The sequence below is a fragment of the Lepisosteus platostomus genome, chromosome 9, assembly GCF_059453375.1.
Source record: "Lepisosteus platostomus isolate fLepPlt1 chromosome 9, fLepPlt1.hap1, whole genome shotgun sequence".
NCBI classification, from domain to species: domain Eukaryota; kingdom Metazoa; phylum Chordata; class Actinopteri; order Semionotiformes; family Lepisosteidae; genus Lepisosteus; species Lepisosteus platostomus.
Window position 1 is genome coordinate 55,292,615 of NC_142619.1, and position 20,809 is coordinate 55,313,423.

Genomic DNA, 20,809 nt, shown 5'->3' on the forward strand with positions numbered 1-20,809 from the left:
AGCAGTTATGTGCCAGAAAAATAAGTCATGTGGTTTTAGTCACAGGCTTTTCAGTTTAGTTTATCTGCAACTCCATGATCAAGTGCTAAAACAAGCTATTGTAAATTTGAATTAAAACCCAAAACTGAGTCAAAATACACTCAGCGTCTCGCATGGAAATTTTACTGTTCCTTTCCCTGTTGTTTTTTTATGTTTTTTGTAAAATAACCGCATGGTGGTTTAACATTTGGCATTTACCAAAGGAAATATCATCAAATAATGTTAGCAGTGATTTTGCTGCAGTTATTCTAGTCTACACTCAGTATGTTATTGGCTTTCCTGCTAGAAATGTCAAGACAATTCCTATTGAAAATAAAAATAGTGAATAAAAACAGGCTTTTTCTCCAACCAAAGTATGGTTAAATAAATATTATAATATGGCTATTGTAGCCTGTCTAAATCTGTCAGCAGTATTCCAAGCAATATTCCTTGCTGAGTTACACAGAGCAAAGTCAACTATTACTGCCGTTCATTTCTTGTAATAATTGCCAAGATTTAAGTCGCAGAGCTATATAAGGTTCCCAATACTGATGTCATTTTGACCTCAGAGTTTGTCAGTTGAAATGACCCTTGAAGGGGAAAACTGAAGATAAACATGTTAGGTGCAGAACGCTTCGTGTACAGCAGTAATTAGCAGTGCTAATTATATCTGGAAGTATTTACATGATGGTTATGGGAAATGTGTCTCGTATGGACACATTCTTAAGACCGTGTGTTTTACATGTTCATGACTTCAAGTGTGTTATTTAGGTAACCAAAGTCTGGAAAATGCATGCAGAGAGATGTTTTCAAGAACGCCAGTGTGTATTTATGCATCTGTACCTCTTGCCTTTGTTGTGTCTGCTTGCTTGTTTGTATGTTTGTTTTTGGAAGGAGGTGTCTGTTTGTGGTTTACCTTGCAGGAGAAGTGCACGACTGCAGCTTGCACTTTCATGCCATTCATGATCTGACAAAGTACATTAGCCCTTGACTGCCTGAAGGGTCTGCTCTACATGACTGTATTGCCCTTAGTTTTGGGCACATTTTCAGATGTACAGTATAGTGACTTGTTAAATGTTTGCATTATCAGCCCTTGCTTTCCTGCAGATAAGGTAACTATATTCACGATATAGCACGGCCTCTCCTGCCTTATTGCTTAAGTATTTCAGAATAATTCCTGTTGGCTCAGGAAAATGCTAAAGAGCAACATCATTCTTTTATGTTGGTCTTTAAGCTGTTTAAGGTTCTTTGCTAGCTTGGCTAATTCTATATTCACATTTATTATGTAAGAAGAGTAAGTCCTCAGTGGATGAATCCTCTAAAAGCATATCTGAATGCGGCAAAGTGCTGCTTTTTGTTTTATTTCTGGTAGTTATTTTAAACTCCTGAGTCATAAATAATAACTTTACTCCATTTTGTTACTGTGTAGGTGGTAGCCCATCATACAGACGTATGCCTCATACTATATACACGGCTTCTGGCTGTTTCTGACCTGAAAATAAGACCCCAGCCAGACACTGTATCAGTGCTGCCCCTTCAAAATAGCCAAACCATGAAAAGTTAAGTTAACGCAGCCGAGATTGCTCCATATGTGCACCGAGAAATGAAAAAGTATTAAGGAATAAGATTTTGTTGTGCTGATAAAAGACAAGAATATTCTGTATTTAGAAACAGTTAAGAAACAATGCATCTGACTCTGGGAAGAAAAACATTTGTTTTTCCAAAGTTAGATGCATTGTTTCTGAGCTAACTGTTATGGAACAATGGGTCCATGAGTAATATTCACACCACTGAGATGACCACAGGGATTGTCTTTGTGGAAATTTAAATGATGTTGTAACATCGCGACAGAAGCTGGGGTATTAGTGGTTTTAAAGTCATGATACTGGAGCTTTGGGCTCTAAAGATAACCTCCAAGCATAGCAGCAGTTTACGGACTGCCAGCAAACACCTAAAGGAAAATCTTGGAGACGAAAGTCCCAAATCATAGTAGGAGTAAAACCCATGAAAAGATTAATGGTGCTAAATGACTGCACACAGTTGATCCTCGTTAATTTCATTTTTGTCTTGCAGTTGCTTTTATGACTCACTCTTTAATCTTAAAAGAATGTCTCAAAGAACATTGCACTTGCTTGGAAAGGACCATGCTTCCCTTTATGCACTGAAGGGCCTGTCTTTGGTCTCAAATTTGATTTTGTGGATATCAGACTAGCGTTGTCTTTTCAATGCTATTTACAGTAGGCCTAACAGGGTGTTTATTAGGCCGTGATTAATTAATTGCCAACAGTGATTGTGACCCCAGAGACTTGATTTAAATTAGTTATTGGCTATATAGATTGTCAAATGTGTGAATTTTACCTAGTGAATCAGATTTTGTTGTTATCTTTAATGTGCAAACATCAAGACAGTATTGATTGAATTTGGCTTAAAGCATCGTTGTTGTACGTTGGTCTTTAAGCTGCGTTTTTATTATTCACAATGAAAAGGCAAGTCTGTATATTAAAAGTTTATTGGGCATGTATGTAATGCTATTTAAATTTTAAATGCTGAGCAGATCTATGGATCATTGGTATAACAGAATACTAATCTGATAACATATGATTTCAAAAAGAGAACACGTAGTTAACGTTTTAGATTTGAGCTCAGTTAAATTGCCTAAAAATAATTAAACATCTGTATTAAATAGACATTTGGAAAGACATGATTTTGATTAAAGCAAAAACATCTAAAGATGCAGCTATACTGTGAGTAATGAGCCGCTAGCCTGATTCCAGAGAATCTTTAATCCAGAGAAACCTGCTGTGTGAGAGAGACCACCCCAGCACCATTAAAGGTTTGCTTTGCAGTGCTCTTTTCCGTTCGCATCCGTTCCTGATGAATGGATGCGTTCACTTTTTTCCAAAAGTGGAAAAAAACTTCCACTTTTCATGAGAATATGTTCATCAGGATGCGTTCGCATCAGCTGTGACATAGAAACAAGTCCGACTTCTTTTTTTAGTAACCCTTCTGGAAGGTTGTGGAGACAGGCAGCTCAGAAAATACCTAGCAAGCCATCTAATTGTTGTTGATTTTTTGCTGTCCTTCCAAAATCTTGCACCAAGCTGCTCTGTGGTATCCGAACCTCGGCCATTGTAATATTGATGTGACCCTCCTCTCGTCTTTTACTTCTCTTTTGTCATGTCGTGACAAAGGAATGTGAAACAACAGCAGAATCGTACTCAAAATAACTGTTGTTTATATTTTTTCCTCAAGCCCGAGTGCGAGTGTGATGCTACTTGTTTTCCTGCTGGTTTTGTCCTGCATGTGAATCAGTGGTGATTCTGTGCATTTTCACGTGCTCTGTTGTTTTGGTGCAGTTATTCTGTAATTGTGTCTGCTGTGAATGTGTTTTTGTAAACGACGTTTGCTCCAGCTCTTGTTCAGTTGCATACCTGTTGTATTAACATGACCCCTTGTAAGCCAGTGGCTGGCGTCAGTGAAGCATGCATTTCAAATTAACTTAGGAGCAAACGTGTCTTCAAAGATGCTGGGCTCGCCTGTAAATGTGCAGTTTTGCAGGAGCTGAAAGTCATGAGGTTTGAATTAGGAGTTTTCTTAAGAAAATATGCAAGATCTGCTAATTGACCTAAAACCAACATATCTGCTAATCGTCTGGATATTTTTTACACTTTTATTCTTATCAGATTTGTTCCACTTACTGTTGTTCCCACCAGACCAGACAGGAGTGTTGAGTGTTACAACTTTTGAATTTAGGTCACTGCGAGGAGACAGTGATTTTTCAGTGCAGTATCTCAAGATAACTTTTTTGGTTCTCCGTTTCTAAGAGAATGCAACCCATTTAAAGTTTCACCCTGGGGATTTATTCAAATCAATAAACATTTGACAGCTGCCTCACTTGAGAAGTTTTCACAAAGTGAAGTTCTGTGCTGGAAATGACAAGACTGTATATGCAGCAGATACTAGTTTCAAATGACAGTTTGAAATTTACATAGTAGGACATGGTTTGTTCTGTTACTATGTGCAGTTTTGAGCAGTTTACATGCCATTTTGCGATTTGGTTGAAAGTGCTTTTAAAATTCAGCAATGGATTTGTGAAATTGATTACATTTTTCTCCTTTTCAGACCAGCTTCCAAAATGACATCTCAAGAAAAAAAAGACAGACCCGTGAGCACAATGAGTGAGGCCTCAAACTACACGATGGCCTCAGAGTATGCCACCCATCCTGGGAGTCCCATAGGCCGCGTGAGTGTCTCCTAACAGCCAGGCATGAGTTTGATCTCGTCACGCCTCAAAAACTCTTATTTTATTAAGCTTGAACCATCCTTTGACTTGACACAGACACCTAAAGTGCATTGAATGGGTTTTGTTTTTTTCTGTGGCCCAACTTGTCATTGTTTTGTCCCTGCTGTGAATACAGGATCACAGTATATGTCCGCTCCTACTGATGAATTGGAATTGTTTTCTAATGGATTAGAGTGTTTCAGCTGTCTTACGAGCTGAGGTAAAGCAGTTGTGACGCGGCAGACTAGAGTAGTGTAACAACGCCTTCAACTTTAAAAATATAACCTCTGTTCATCCTAAAACCCATCCTGGTTTTTCTTTCGGCTTTACCTCTCTAAATCCATCTGAAGTAAGTCTTTTCATGCTGTATCTGTATGCAGCCAGCCACCAGTTCATTAAAACCATCGTATGCAGTTACTTTCATGGGGAAGTGGCATGCTGAAGAACACTACAAAGAAAAGACTTCAGCCGCTGCTGACGTTTTCAGAATATGAGTGAGGTGCACACTGATCTACCACTTGCCTCAGGCATGTGTGCGTATGCACAGATGTCATGAGCACATACCCTGTGTAAAGGTTTAATTTTAATTCTGTGCTTCAGAGTTCTGTCTCTGTTATTTCTCGGGAGGGTAAAATGATTTGATGCATGATTAATTTTATTTTGAAAATTAAACATATGCATTTTTAGGTGATGGGAAATGACTCTCAAGGGATATCTCTTAATATGAAGATCCGTCTCTTATTTTAATAAAACTATCACAAAGGTTTTATTAAGTCATGCATTGTGGAAGACCATTGCATGTTTAACTTGATTAAAAAAAAAAGACGCATGGTCTTGCCACACATAAAACTGTTTAATCACTTCTGACTTTTAAAATGTCTCTTTTTATAAAGCCTTTTTTAAATATCGCTGTTAAGCAGGCATTCCCAATCCTCTAAAAGCCCAAGCTGGAGTTTTGTCCATTTGAGTAGCAACTTGGTACACATCTACAAAAACTGATTTTTCAAAAGCATTTAAAACAAAGGTGATTGCATCAGCCTTGATGAAATAAACAAACACATACATTTACAGCAGAGTAATCCCAGGGACTTCAAGCATTCAGTTTTCTGAAATACCCTGATATTATATCCCAATATCCCAAGATCCTAACGGGTTATGAATCTATGTAACAAGTGTAATTATGCACAGTAACTGAAGGACATTTGACAGGTGATTTTATTATACCTGTCAAAATGTGTTGGGATCCTCTGTACAAAACAGTGGTATTATTGTTACTTGTACGAATTGTTAACTTGTGCCTTGCTTTTTTTGTTTGTAGCCCTCAAGATCTTCAAAAAAGGTTCATAATTTTGGAAAGAGGTCGAACTCAATAAAGAGAAACCCAAATGCACCCGTGATCAAGAGTGGCTGGCTTTACAAACAGGTATTTTAATCAATAGATGGCCTCCATTAAAAAAAAAAAAAGTCATTGTGTAATTGATTTTGTTGTTAATAGTTCCAGAAAATTAAAATATATCTGCATGTCCGAAAGCTTACATATCATTGACTATTTCTGGGAGATATTTACACTTTTTATGTTTTAAATATGCAGTAAAAAGGCTTCCTGCCTAAGATGACTGCAATATGAAATATGTGTGAAATGAATATTGAGTTCTTTTCTGACTTTTTTTGGTGTTGCTTTGTTTTTTTTCTAAAAGAAAAATAACCCACGTCTTTTTGTACAGGTAGAAAAGTGTCAACAAAAAAGATGGATAAGATCGAGTTGGTGTTCCGTTTTTTTTCCCTCAAACCTTGGAAAAAAAGTCTTTCATAACTCTTCCTTTTCCCACCTACACTTGCTTTTATGAACATCCCGTGCAGAATGTGCACTGCATGGCTTCCCTGTGTGTGTTCTCTCAAACTCTTGCATTCGATAACCATTTTAAATGTAAGTAAAGGAAGTAAAGTAATGGTGCATTGGTAGGAGATCAGCTTGGCTTTTGCATGAGGCATGTCTTATAACAGCTCAGAATTAACCTGCTTCAGGAAAGCACTAAAACGTACCTCACCGAGCATGCCTGAAGTGGAAGCTTTTCAGAATCAATTCTCTAAGCAGAATCAAATTTAACATAAAACAGTTTATTACCAATTCTGGATACATTTTCTGACTGCTGAATTTTCTCCAGCATGCCTTGTGTTCTTGGTATTCTTCAGGATATTGCTAGCAGTTTTTCATTTGACATGTCATTATGATACGGTGATAACAGCAGAAGAAACAGAGAAGAAAAAAATCATGGCACAGCTTGATGTTGATGAAAAGATAACACAAAGTTGAAACTGTTAATATAAAATCTCTTCATGCCACTGGTGATATCCATTTTGATTTCACCCCTTTCTTTTTTTAACTGCACATACAAATAGGATTGGAAGAGATGTTGAATGATCTTTTTTTGTTTTTTTATTTCCTTGAGCCCAAGCATTTTTTCACTTGTATGAACTGAGAAATCTGTGATTTATCCGCTCAGAATATTTTCATTTAAGGTTATATACCTTATGATTTTCTTTGACGAAGGCTAGTAAGTCCTCTGTTGTGGCAGGTGAGCAGCCATGACATTGAACGAGTTGCATGCAGATCGGTAAATCACAGCAAGTGCATACTTTTCCCATATTTTAGCAACATAAGCTTGGTTTTTTCCATTTCTCTTATTCCCTTCTAAGACAAAATATTTTATTAAAGCTACTTGGTTTACCCAGCAGATTAGTATTTTGAAGTTACACCTATTACAGAACATTTATCCCAGCCATTTATAACAATTTTTGCAGTAATTCTAATAAGTAATTTTCGCCACATCTCCCATATCTGAAATAGTGTTATTTTTAGCAGTATGACATTGATGCACTGTGCTTAAGCCAACATAACACTGCTTTTTGTACTGGACTGGGATTTAAAAAATAGTTCACTTCAAAGCTCAAACAAGGCTAAGGAACACAGCTTAGTTTTCCAGTAAACCGAAAGGAGGCACCCACTTCCCCCTGACTTCTCACACAACAGCTGAAAATCCCTTTGAAAGGTGTGGAGATGTACATGGGAGAAAGTGTTCAGGGAGCTGCTTGTTTTTTCACACATTGAAACATTTGTTCAAGGGGAATGGCTCTTATTTCAGGTATGGTTTTTGCGAAGACGCTTCATGACAAGTGTTAGTTTGTTTTGGCAAAACAAAAACTGTTGTACAAAAACAAGCTATTAATATCTTTCAAAGCATCGCAAGGTGGGCATATTATTCCTGTTGAAGCACATGGATGAAGTAATTGCCATTTGCTATTGAATTATTGCAAGACAAAGTACCTCATATTGTTTATCTGAATAGCTGATGTTTTCCATTAAAAAATGTTGAAACAGAAGCATAAAGTGCCTTGTTTCTGGACCTTGTACATTGCTCCTTCTAAAGATCAAGAAGCAAGATGCTGGTGTCACACTGATTCTTCTGCCTTTTTCAGGACAGCACTGGGATGAAGCTGTGGAAGAAGAGGTGGTTTGTGCTCTCTGATATGTGCCTGTTCTATTACAGAGGTAAGGCTTCTGCAAGATAAATGGCATTGCCAGAGCAGAATCAACACTGGGATTTGAAAGACGTGTCTATGTGCGATCTCATCTCAGACCAGACATTGTATTGGAATGATGTACGGCTGACGTTTATCGGGTACAGCAAACCACTGTCAGATTTAACTGCCAAATGTGAAGAAAAAGATTTGTTTTTGTCCTTCACAAACGGGGCTTTTAAAACTTCGGCTAAAATATAAAAGGTGGTGATAGTCATGTCACTGATGATATCAGTAACATTAAAAATCCATACATTACTTTTCCACTCTTAGGGTGGAAGGGTTAGACATACAGTAAGAGTATAAGAGAATACATTTGTGTAGTAAAACTTTTTCTGAACTGCATTACACTGGAATTGAGGGGTCATTTTGTACCTGTGATTTACCCATTAGAATTGTTTGCTCCACCATAGTGAATATCGGTACTCGATAATTTAGTAGGTGACACAATGATGCTTGCATATGTCATCAACATAAAATAATAGATAATGGACTTAGTGGAATTAAATTGTTAAATTTGTGTAGTGTATTTTTGTTTTCAGGTTTCAGACAGTCTGAAAAATATTCAGCAAATTTGCTCATCCACAGAATATTAATCTAAGCCTGGTCGTACTTGGAATTTTCCAAATGTTTTGTAATGTCCTGTACAGTTGAAAGGTGTTTTAAGGATGTTTACCTCTCTACTTTTGTGATCTGACCAAAATCTCTTGAATAGAGACATCAACATTTAGATAAAATTTCTGAATATTTAAAACGATTGTGATTTTTAGAGAAACGGTGCTGATATTGGAGCAACTGATTTTCCCTCATATAGACTTGAGACTTAAAAGAATTGAATTGAGCCATAAATGAAAGAAATTAGAATAATTTATGTTCTGTATTTGCTCTGACTGCATACACAAAAAAAATGAATGAGTAAAAGCATCACTAGGATGTGAGGAAATACATTTTTTTATTGGAAATGAAATGTGATATGACTTCACAGTACACGGCAAAAACAGAAAAGGAACACTAAGCTCTTCCTGACATATAGAGATCGTGCCAGCAGAGGTACAACACTGCTCCTCAATGAGACACAAGGTCACTACAGGCTGTGGCACAATCCCAGTGGCAGCTGGGACTCTGTCAGGGATCTGCTTGGGTCTTGCAGGATTTGCAGCTCTAGACCAAAATGAGCCAATTTAGCCCAATACACTGCACAGTTTTCTTTGCAGCCAGAACCAACAACTAATGGACAAGAACTTGTGCAACCATCACCAGCAGTAAACAGGCCAATATGCTATTTATGCCTGTACACATAAACAGATTACTGCTAATTATATAATATTTTTATATTCAAGTTAATTTTAAAATATCAAAATGAACAAATCAGCACATCTGCACATGTCTGCTTTGCCTGTGCCTTAATCCAGCCCAGGAGAGTGATGACGCACTGGATGTGCTCTGTAATGCTCAGCTCTGCCGGACAGACAGCTGCACGTGCCGTGATGGTTTCTTCTACTGTTTGCTTTGCAGTGAAACGGGTCGTTTCCAGTCAAACGTCTTTGAGTCAGTGAAGCCGTTCGACAGTTGATTAACAGGCTTTCATCATAGCCTCTCTGCTGCTTTGTGACACTGCTTTAAAGTCTCTAATCATCCCAGTTCTTTGTAAGGCCACTTCCAGAGTGTATAGATCGCGCCTTTCTGGCACAGCCGAGTTCCTGCTCCACAGCTTTAGTCTTTGAGTGTGGTCTGCCTCCATCCTGCCAGTTCCTCTTCATGTGGCAAAAAGGAACTGACTTCTTCAGGAGATGCTAAACGTCTATTGAGGTTTTTGTGACATTGGATAGGGCCGAATGAGACCCTGTTTCCTTGAGTAGACATCCTCTTCTCCTCAGTGCAACATTGTAACACACCCGAAGAAAGCTTCACAGCCGAAAACGTTGTTTCCTTTCTTCTCTTTTCGGCATGGAATAAACATCTTACTTGTTCCATTGTACTTTGATAATGTGCTTTTAACCAAAGGAAATGCATTAGGCACAGAAGCAGTCCTTGATTGTTGTTGTTGTACACCTACAAGTCATTAGGGAGTTCAGCAGGATTCTGTTCCCTAATGACACTGTAATTTGGTTTGTGTTTCTTGGGGATTTTTTTCCTATTAGATAAGTTTTCTTGAGGGAAAAATAAACCGGTAAGAATAAAAGTTAGTCAACACTGGAGTCTCTCCATACTAGCAGATTCCAGATTTGCAGGTTCAGCGTGAAATTTCTTCCAATACACATGTAAATAATTAAAGTTTTTTTTTCTTCTAAAATTGTGCTTTTAATTTGTTGTGCAGAGCAATCATGCAGCTCTTTCATGTTCGTTGCCTAAAGGGAGTTGTTCATCTATTTGGCAGACTAATGTGTCCTGAAAATTTTGAACGTTTCTTGATTGAAATAGCTAATTCCTGTTTAGCATTATCTGGGTTTCAGAGCAGCTTTGTACCCAATGAAACTACTGGTCACTATAGATATTGATAAAGCTGTTCATAGCCTTAACAGTTCAAGAACAACTAAAAACGTGTCTGCAAATTCCCCCATTAAAACATTCTTAATTGGTGGCTGTCTGCGCTTGCTGATAATGCTTATCAGTGATGAGTGCTGGCTTTATTAGATAAAGACTACATTTACACTGATTTGGGGGGCTGGTTTCAGCTGTTTTGGTTTCTGTGGCAGCAAATTTGAGAGCCACAAACGAGGTACTGTAGTGGGTGTAGAAGTGGCTTTGGAGATACAGTACATCACAGTGTTTGTAGCAAGAATACCATTGCTGATGTTACACTGTTATTATGTATATGTGTTAATATTCAATATGTGTTTTTATTTGCGAGTGTTATTAAGTTTTGAGTCTTTAATGCATTCCAATGCCTTTTTTTCAGAATTCATAGGAAACACCTGCACATTTCTTATCGGATTATATCAAATGAAAGAAAAAAGATTAGAGCACGGCTTCTTTAAGTTTTCCATCCATCCAGAAATATGCTATATATCCAGCCTTGTTTACCTTTTTTTATTGCTTGCCCCTAGTGGCTAGAAAACGTGATTTGTCAACATTCAGTCTTATTCATCTTTGGCTTGATCAGGCCCATTCTCTATCTGTAGTTTTTTATTTTTACTACCTGTGATTTATACTCTGTACAGTACTTGTCAGCATTAAACTTTATCTACTAGGTTATTGCTCACTCGTCTAAATTTTATCTACATCTTTTTGAATTTGAAAGACACGACCTTAACTGCTTCATGAACATTATAAAACAACATGCAAAAAACAATTAGCAAAATAAAATTTCACACAAACATACAGCCTCTGCAGTCACTGAGCTGCATCTGCAGAAAGTGCTTGTCAGTGCCCAAGTCCTTAATGGTGTCTTTCATTGTTTTCACCTGACTCTTTACCACAAGATTTGCTCTTCGCTTTTGGCTGAAACTCAACTCATTATGAACCTTTACAAATTTGTGTACGCCTGTAATGTCACTTAATCAAATGGTTTAATAAATATATATCAATTGATATGGAATATCAAAATCACATACTGCATATGCTCTGACCTACCCTTTTTTGAATGCTTATTAAATGTCCCAAGTATCATACGGTATTTAAGTATAGACAATCATCTAGTGTAGCTGTTGAATAAACTAAAAGTTTTTACTAAACACCCCTAACCTTACACATAATAATAATTAATAATTGTCTATTATTTATATTTTGTTACTCTTTTATGACTACTGGAGGAGTTTTGTGAACAGCTGATGACACCTCTGGTTTCTTTAAGTGCGATTAGTAGAATACCATAAAGTCCTGTAAATTGACTTATTGTTTGCACTTTGGGCGTGTGGAAAAAGGCTCCACAGCCGAAACGTTGTCTCTTTTCTTCTCTTTTCAGGATGGAATAAACCGTTACTTGTTCTTCTGCAGCCTTAGCATGCTGACGCAGCCTGAACTTATTGTTTGTGCTTCTACTACCTGTAACAGTCCGCCTCTTGTATGCTAATACTGTTTAATATGATTTTTTTTTTCCTCAGCTGGGCATGCTGTTGAATTCTGCTTTGGCAAACACCTAAGTGAAATATTAATTTAATACATCAACCGTTTCTCTTTGCTAGGTCACATGATTCCCCTTCTCATCGCTTCATCTTTCACTGTTCATCTACTCTTGCAATACTGAAGACAACTTTTTTAGCCTCATTTGCAATATTTCTTTCTTTTTGACTTTCTAATATCCCTTTTTAAAATGGGCAGTTAGTTCCTTTAACTGGATCTAGTTTTTTTTTATAATTTTATTAAGTAATTATATTTTTCTTAATTTTAATTATTTGGGCCATGAATTAATAGCATTTGATTGACTTACTTTTGTGACATATTGTGTATATTCTGTGCTTCAAGCAGGGTATTTTTAAGTTGTTGCTACTTATTCTTTACTGATTCCTTGTCTGACACATCCTGTTCTATTTGTCTTGAGGTCTCTTTCTTTCTAAATAAGCCTGTTGTAATTTTTATTACATTATTCACCTTTCTTTGAACTGTTCATGGTTTCCAAATATACTTCAAAGCACACGGTTTTATAGTTGTAGTTCCCTAATAGTTTCCTCACCTCCATTTTCCACACTACTGAAAAGGCATACAACTTATTTTTCTTCAGATGGCATTCCTATTGGTTTTTCCCCAACGTGTGTGAGGAAAGTTGAAATTTCCTATGAAAACTGCTTTGTCCTTTACACATACATCCCTTATTTCATATTCCAATGTTCAGAATATCTGATTTGCCATGCCGTCTCGTTGTTTTACAAGTCATCACCCATATTCCGAGACTCTTCGTTTGGTATAAATTCCCATTCCTGAATGTCCTTTTAGATGTACAGGGCTACCCATACCAACCTTCCATCTTTCTTGCCTTGTAGGAACGTTGTCTGTCCACTAATGTCTTACTATTACCATGTACCATTTGCTCTCTATTGGTCATGTTTCAGTCTGTTTCAAGCTAATACAGTCTTGGTAGGAACAGGGCTGAGGTGAGGGTAATGTTTTATTCAAAACTGCTTCAGTTCCTATTTTCACACCAAAAGTGTGAAACAGTAGTCGTTTTAGAGTGGTATCCAGAGACCAAGATAGTGGACCCATACAAAAGGAGTTGCATGGAATACCATACACATACAGATGAAAATTGTTTAACAACAGGTCTGCACATACAGTATTTGTTAGACTTTTTTTACAGAATGACAGCTGAGTGTGTGCATTCGATTAGTCATTGTCATTTTAGTATGAATATATACAGTAAAGGGTATATTTAGCCACATAGCTTAATGAATTCGATAAGTGCACAATGTTTCGTGCAGGTTGAGGAAACATGAACTATAAATTTGAGATGGGAAACACTGAGCTTGAAGAAGTCATCTATGAAATTGACCAAAGAGTCTATTTTGGCACATTGTCATCTTCTGAAAAAAGTAATAAATGGGAAAAAAAAATGAAGGAATGCTAAACTAAGAAAATATAATACATGAGTAAATCCTCATTTAAAATATTGGATACAATTTTTGCCATCTTATTAAATATATTAATCATTTTGCTGTTCAGGGATCAATCCAGAGAAGAGTTACTTGATCCAAAAAATAACTTTTTTAACTCCTAATCAGTGAGGGGACGTGATCCCAGTAAAGACACAGAATAAAGGCAAAGTCTATTCACTGGACTTCATTAGACTCAACAGTGAAACATAAACCAGAAATGAGTCTGAAAAGCTGGCTTATTTCAAGAAACAACTGGATGAGATCCCAACATCAATTAAGTACTAACAACCAAAAGGGCTAGACGGGCTGAATTTCCTCCTCTCATTTGTTACTTTTCTTACATTCTTATTTTTTTAGAAATATTTTCTTCACTCTGTGTATTTGACATTCTAAATGACATTGGTGCTTTGAATGCATTTTGCTTGTAGTGTTGGAGCTTTCCTTTGTATAGAATGGCATTTAATTGGATTACAAGATAAAATTGAGAATTACACAATTAAGCTGCTTGATCTAATTAGTGATGTGCTGCTCGCCTTTTTTTTTTTTTTTTTTGAGGAGGAGGTATGGACTGTGGAGTATTCCTGGAATAGAGTACAGCAGTATTATTAAATGCTGCCTATCAGATGCTGTTTTATTACAGAGGGTAGTTTGACTTTTTTTTTAAATCCTCTAAATATTTTACCTTCCATATAGCACAGGTGAAAGTAGGCATGTCTTGGATATATCTGCTAGCAAAATACATGTTTAGACGTTGTGGTCTTGCAATATAGAAAGCAGCACTGTCTTGTCTGTCTGCTTTCTGATTTCACCGATTCTGAAACACTAGAGGATTTACTGTACTTATTTGTATGTGTGTGTGGGGAGCTTGTGTGTGGTCCCTAATAATCCCTTCTACTGTGGTATGATAAATGTCATTTTAAAGAGTTAAGATGAGAAAAGAAAAGCCAGATATTGATCCCATTTTTATGGACATGTAACTTGGACCGAAAGATAATAAAGGTTTTGCTTAATATGTAACACGTTGTTTACTAAAATTTTTTTTTTTCAGATGAAAAAGAGGAAGGTATCCTTGGAAGTATTCTTCTGCCTAGTTTTCATATATCTATGCTTTCTGTGGATGACCACATAAACAGGAAATATGCATTCAAGGTCAGTTCAAACAGTATATTTTAAATTGTTTAATGGTAATGCAGCATTGTGTATATATATTAGATTTAATCAGTTATACAGTTGAGTATAATTCATGTTTATTGTTAATGAGTGTTGGGTCTATTAAGAACTGAAGTAGTAATACTGTAGGAATATGAAACACTGTACTTTGAAATAAAATAGTCTTAAAGAAAATGTAAAGTGTTTTTGCTGGTGTAAGCATGTCAGATGGTAACTTAAACCTTTATTATAAAATCCGCAAGCCTTCAAAAACATGCCTATCCTCTGCCAGTGACATGTAGATTGTGGAAGAGCAGACTTTTTGGAGTCTGGTAAAGGTCACCTAACCACATTTTGTGCTTGGCTTCCAGCTCTGAATAAAAACAAATGTCCTTTTAGAGACCTCTCAGTTGCCTTTTAGGTCACATAAAAAGCTTCTCTGAAATAAAATACACAGAATGAATAACTTTTGGAGTGGGGTGTGCAATGTACTGTTGATTGTACAGTAATACAAATTCAGTCCTGATATTGGCTCAAAACAGGAAAGGAAGGATAACAAGTTCTTCTTTGTGCTGCTTGTTTTACTGAACGTTGCTGTGAATGAGGGAAGTGCTGTTTTGGATTTGTTTTCCAGACGTGCATGAACTAGACTAGTTGTGGAAATATATTAAATTTATTCTTTACAATGCCTTGTTTTGTCTTTCATGCTGCTGAGGGATTGTAAATGTGTGCTGGGCTGAATGCCATTACAACATGGTAAGTCATACAAATTCTTTTTCTGAAAACATTGTGTGATGTAACACTGTTTTGGTTTATTAAAATTCTATTGTATTTTAGGGTTTTATTGTTAAAAAAACAGAACGGGTCAAATAAGAGGATATGTTGATTAAATTAAGAAGTACATTTTGAGCATTATTCAGTTTTACACTTTTAATTTTCAGCACAGTCAGCAGCAGGTTTATAGAATTGATACAGTAGGTTTGTACATTGATATGCCATTTGAAGCTGGTTTTGTTGCAAAAAGACTAGCATGGTGTATATGCCATTTAGTGTATGCAACCAATAAACTAGATTTTTTGGAAACTGCTGGGTGAAGCTTTTGAATCTGTACAAAAAATAAGTGAGACGAATCTTGGGTTAATTCTTGTACAATGCAGCCCTGTTATAATACATTTATTGGGGTCCATGATTAGGAAGTTGCTTTTCCTTTTTATGGGTATTGTTTTTGATTTGTTATTAGTATTGACATTTCTATTGGGATTGAAACTAAAATGAACACATACCGAAATCGCATTAAGTGAACCTATACATAAAGTGCTGTCACATGAATGATGACTTTTTTAAATTGGGTATTTGTTTATTATAGTTGTTGCAAAAAGAATGTACTTATGAGGAAATGCACCTGACCTGGAACACTTTAACCTTTTAGAAAAAATTAATTCATTGGACATACGAGAGTTTTGCATATACTGAACCTTATATCCCAATTTTGGTTTAAAAATAAAATCGAAATAACAATAAATCCATTTTGTAGGTTTTCTTACATTCTTTCACAGTGATCAGGAGTACTTAAAAAGTTCAATTCAGTAGATTCAGGTTTCGTTTCTAGCCAATACAAGGTAAAGCATTTTGGAAATCAGAAAATAGCTATTAGTACCAAAAGCTTACAGTTTAGAAACTTTTCAATATCCTGCATTTAATTGATCATATTGCAGATGAGTCAAGCACAGAAAGGAACCAGTATACCTTAACTGCCATGAGGACAGCACCTCCGTGCTGTCGGTAGGTTGGAGGTTGCATTAAGACCATCACTGTCTCTCCTCACAGTTCACAGGGGTGTTCACAGCCAGCAGTTTCTAAACTGGTAAAGGCTGTGCAGCCAAACACAGTACACCCATGACAGGCTACGATCTGGGAGACCGGAAGACATGGCTCCTCTCCAAAATCAACGGGCAGGCCCGGGAGTGGTGTTCTGGTCAGGGGTGTGTAGAGGCTGCAGAACAGCGCTTTAAGTGTTTGGTGGTAACTTGCCTGCATGGCGCTACATCGATCAAGTCCTGGGACGGGAATTGTTGCCCTTCCTTTTCGCTTATCCCCGAGGTGACGCCACGCGTCCCCATGCTGATAAATGACAATGCGTGCGTGATACTGTGGATGCCGTAATTTCCAGACTTGAGCCCCATTGAGCTGAAACGACGTGTGGCATTGCGTGGGTATGACAAGGCACATGCTTGTCCTGGCTTTATAAAAGGTATATTACAGAATTGTACAAGAGCACATCTGCAACCCGATATAAAACATGTGTTGTAAAGCTTGTAGTTCTTCCAATGATAGCCACACACGGTATTAGCCTGCAGCTTTCACAGTAGAGACTGCTTGTCAATGACAAACGTTAATCACCGTAATGAATAATTTACCAGTCATGTCTTTTCAGTAAAATGTCTGCACCTGGGACAAAACCTAATTTTCCTAATAACCTTTTGAATTTGTTGCAGCTATAAATGTTAAATTTCTTTTGATGCTCATTTTAATTATGAGCTGTTTTCATTTGATAAGTAATACAAAGCAATGTTATGAGTTCCCGTAGGTGGAGCACACTTTGTAGCAATCTGCTTAGATGGTAATGGGGGGGACTGAAAGTTTAGTGTAATGGATACATAAAATGTGTCAAAATGATTCATGCTTAAAAAGCAGTAAAGTGTATGTAAAGCTTTAATTACTGTATGAACTGTTTTCATTCGAAAAAATTCATTAAGGCAGCACACGTCTGTATTATTATGTTTGACTGATAAATTTAATCCAATCTGACTCTCTTTATATTTGTACCTATTTGTATAGCAGGGCATTTTCTCTGTTCTCTTCCTAAGTGAAGTGAAGTTGCAAGGTTGCTCAAGAGCATGGTAGTTGTTGTTTGAACCCATAAGTTTTCAGTTACAGTTCCATAGCGTTAAGAGTTACTTCGCATTGCTGTCTCCATTTATTTAGTAATTCTATTTAACAGGTGTCTGAAACATGATTGCACTAAACTCTTTTAACTAAGCACCAATTGGATATTAGTGTGATATGTTTCTCTATAATCCGCCTGATTTCCTAAGAGCTTGTTTATTTCTCTGCTCACAACTTTTGGCCAGCCGTGCAATGTGGAATCGGCAACATTCGTGTCTTTTTCTGCTTTGTATTGGACATTTTCTCACTCTGCACTGCTTTAGGTTTTAACAGAGAAAAGATTTGTAGTTTGTCACGTGGCATATTGTATACCCGGAACACTGAAATCCAGTACATTTCAGGAAATATAACCTGAGAGTTACGACCTGTTCTGCACCGTTATAGGTCACATTGTAACAGTGTAGCTCTTTATTTTTCCCACTGTAATTTGCCTTTATGATATTTTATCATGTGACCTCTGTTCTTTTATGGTACTGTGCATTACTCTCTTTGCAGAATTCTAGAGAGAAATAGAAATCCTTACATTAGGACAGGTTGTACTAAATATTTATTTTTGGACAAGTGAAGGGACACCTTTCACTTTATTTCAGATCAATATCATTACAGCATCCAAATTAGAATTAAGAGATGAGCTATAATATGAACATTAAAAATAACTGGTAAAAAGAAAGCACTTCGCTATGTAACAGGGGCTATAATGTACTACATAGTTTTTAAATGGTGACCCTTTTTAATAATTCTCATTTTAAATAATTTGATTTCTAACTGATCTATTTTAATTTAATTGGAAATAAGTCTTTTTTTATGTGGTTTAATCTAGTTTTTATCACTTTCCTTTTCAGGAACCAACTTCCTATGCATTGATCCTTTTATTTCAACCAGGCAACACATCCAAACATGCGGACCTATTACTTCTGCACTGATACAGCCAAAGAAATGGAGTCGTGGATGAAAGTGATGACAGACGCAGCTCTTGTGCACACAGACCCAATCAAGAGGTAAATTCAGAAGAAGGCTTTTATACAAGGAACGGAGTTATTGACCTCTCCAAATAGGCGTATGGCTGTCCAAAAATGAGTGATAGTGCCTACCTAAGCATCTAGAAATCCTGTAACAGTCCTTTTTTTCCTTCTTTTTGTGTACCCTTTTGGTGCACAAAGAATTAATGTCAAAGTCAGTTTAGGTCCCTGAGCATATGAGTGTTTCAAACTCAGTATTAAGATAAAATTGAATTGCAGAGTTAATTGGCCAAACAGTTTTTTATACAGGAGCAGTTATGGGCCTTATTTCACCAAGGGGCTTTGACCTAGTGTGGGCATTAGAGAGGCAGTCTGAATTTTCTGGGAAAAAAAAATGTTTGTGTTGTCAAAACAATTCTGCATACCAACTTAAGAGTTCATTGACGAATAGAAGCAGCTGATACAGTATATCTGTATTTGTATATACAGCACGTATGAACAAAAGAACAAAAAGTAATAAAATACTTATTACTGTTGCATTGTCTCTACAGTTTGGAATTCACTGGCCAAGCAGTTCTTGAATAAAAGCAGTTTGTTTTATGAGGCATGTTTTACTAAGAAGGTCAATATCCATTTTAGACTTAAAACCTGTTGCTGTGACACATGCTGTGCAAGTTTTAACCTGGTTTTAGTGGGATGAAATCTGCCAGGGTTTCAGTTTGATTGGTACAGCAAATCCTAAACTGGAGGTACTTTGAATTTCGAAAATGAACTCATCTTGGATTAATCAGATCCCTCAGTTGGACATGTTAATTATATTGTTACTGGAAGGATACCCACAAAATTGGGAATTAATTGACAGAACTTGTTAAAAGAGTAACTAGCGTTGGTGGGGGGGTGTTTTTTAAGCAGGTGCCAAACTGGTGTGTAAAGGATTGCTACAATTTTGTGCGGAATTCTTGAGGTGAAGGCCATGATGTGATTAATTCCTGACAAGCTTCGAGTCCCTGTGTGTAGCGGCTACCAAAATGAAAGATTTGAATTTTGTGAGCAAAAGGGCGTTTTTGCCATTGAACCTAGTATAGTCCATCGCAGGACTCATACGCATACAGGGGACAGTTTAAATACGCTGCATCTCTTTGAATTGTGGAAGGAGAAAAGAGCACCCAGCAAAAACTTGCACATCAACCATGTGAACATGCAAACTCTAGAGGTGCCCTTAGACAGGAGTAGAATCCAGAACCCAGGAGTTGTGGCAGCAGTGCTAACCACAGCACTATAGTACTGCCTTTATTTTATTTTTTTCCAGGAAATTGATGTTGTCTCCATTGAAATTGTTTGTGGATAGGTTGGTTCAAGCAACAGAACAAGAAAAGGACATCATTCTTTATATTGTTAGAAACCCTGATCTCTTGAGGATTATTGTATCTTTGTCTCAGCTTCAAATCGAACAGTACACACCACACTAATGTTATGGTAGCAGCTAAAAATATTTCAATTGGTCAGTATAAAAAAAAAAGAATGTGGCTGTCCCAGTCAAGTTAATGTTGCATTTATGTTTTATTCTCTATGAATAGCTCCAGAAACCAAAATGTAAAGTTGAACTCATTTGCAGTGCAAATGCAGGAGCAGAAAACACATTCATTTTGCCACTCTGCTGTTCTCACCGGAGTCTCATGCTCTGAAGTGCTCTCATAAACTGAGCCACGGGGGCAGGCACTTAAATATAATGCACCTTAAAATGAGCTAAGAAAAACAAGGTAGGACATGAGCAGGGAAAGCCTTAGTTACTTTCCTCCAGAAATCTAACGCATGTAATTGGCTTTTTAATCACAGTGGTTGAACAGCAAACTAGGCTTTAGTTGATCGATTTAAGTAGCCATGATCAGAATGTACAATGCTTGACGTGTTTTGGCATTCAACAATTTGATATCAGCAGCCAAACATCCTGGCTCAGAAGCTGCAAAGTGTCTATAAAGAAAAGCTTATGTGATGTGCGTTTTCTTCTTTATCTCATTTTGTAGCTTACTGCATATCTTTTTATTCTGTTTATTCTTTTTATTCAAGCCCTCGTACAGTACATCAGTTATGATTTGAATTCTGTTTCCTGCCCCTTTTTACTGATATGCACTGATCTTATGGTCAAGTCGTGTGCTGTGTTAGATGCATATGGCTCCATTTTATGTTTGGAGGCTGGAATTTTACTGAGACGAGCTCTGAAGGTCCAGATTATGGTAGAGGGCACGGTGTCAAGTTTTTGCTTGTTTTTCGTGCCTGTTTTTTGTGGCTTTGTTGTTTTAGCTTAGAAGACCTTCTCTGACTGTGCCAATTAAGTTTTATTATGCAGA

The 20,809-nt window shown here is 36.9% G+C and overlaps 1 protein-coding gene across 25 annotated transcripts in view; it reads left to right on the plus strand.

The window, feature by feature from the left end:
* Window positions 1–20,809, plus strand: part of plekha5 (pleckstrin homology domain containing A5) — a 172,190-nt gene that overhangs the window by 116,058 nt on the left and 35,323 nt on the right. For all 25 annotated transcript variants that reach the window (XM_088645674.1, XM_088645691.1, XM_088645677.1 and 22 more), the window contains 5 exons: window positions 4,141–4,261; window positions 5,619–5,723; window positions 7,778–7,850; window positions 14,456–14,556; window positions 18,385–18,500. In XM_088645674.1, the coding sequence (XP_088501800.1) occupies window positions 4,141–4,261; window positions 5,619–5,723; window positions 7,778–7,850; window positions 14,456–14,556; window positions 18,385–18,500 (516 nt within the window). The remainder of the gene's footprint in view (window positions 1–4,140; window positions 4,262–5,618; window positions 5,724–7,777; window positions 7,851–14,455; window positions 14,557–18,384; window positions 18,501–20,809) is intronic.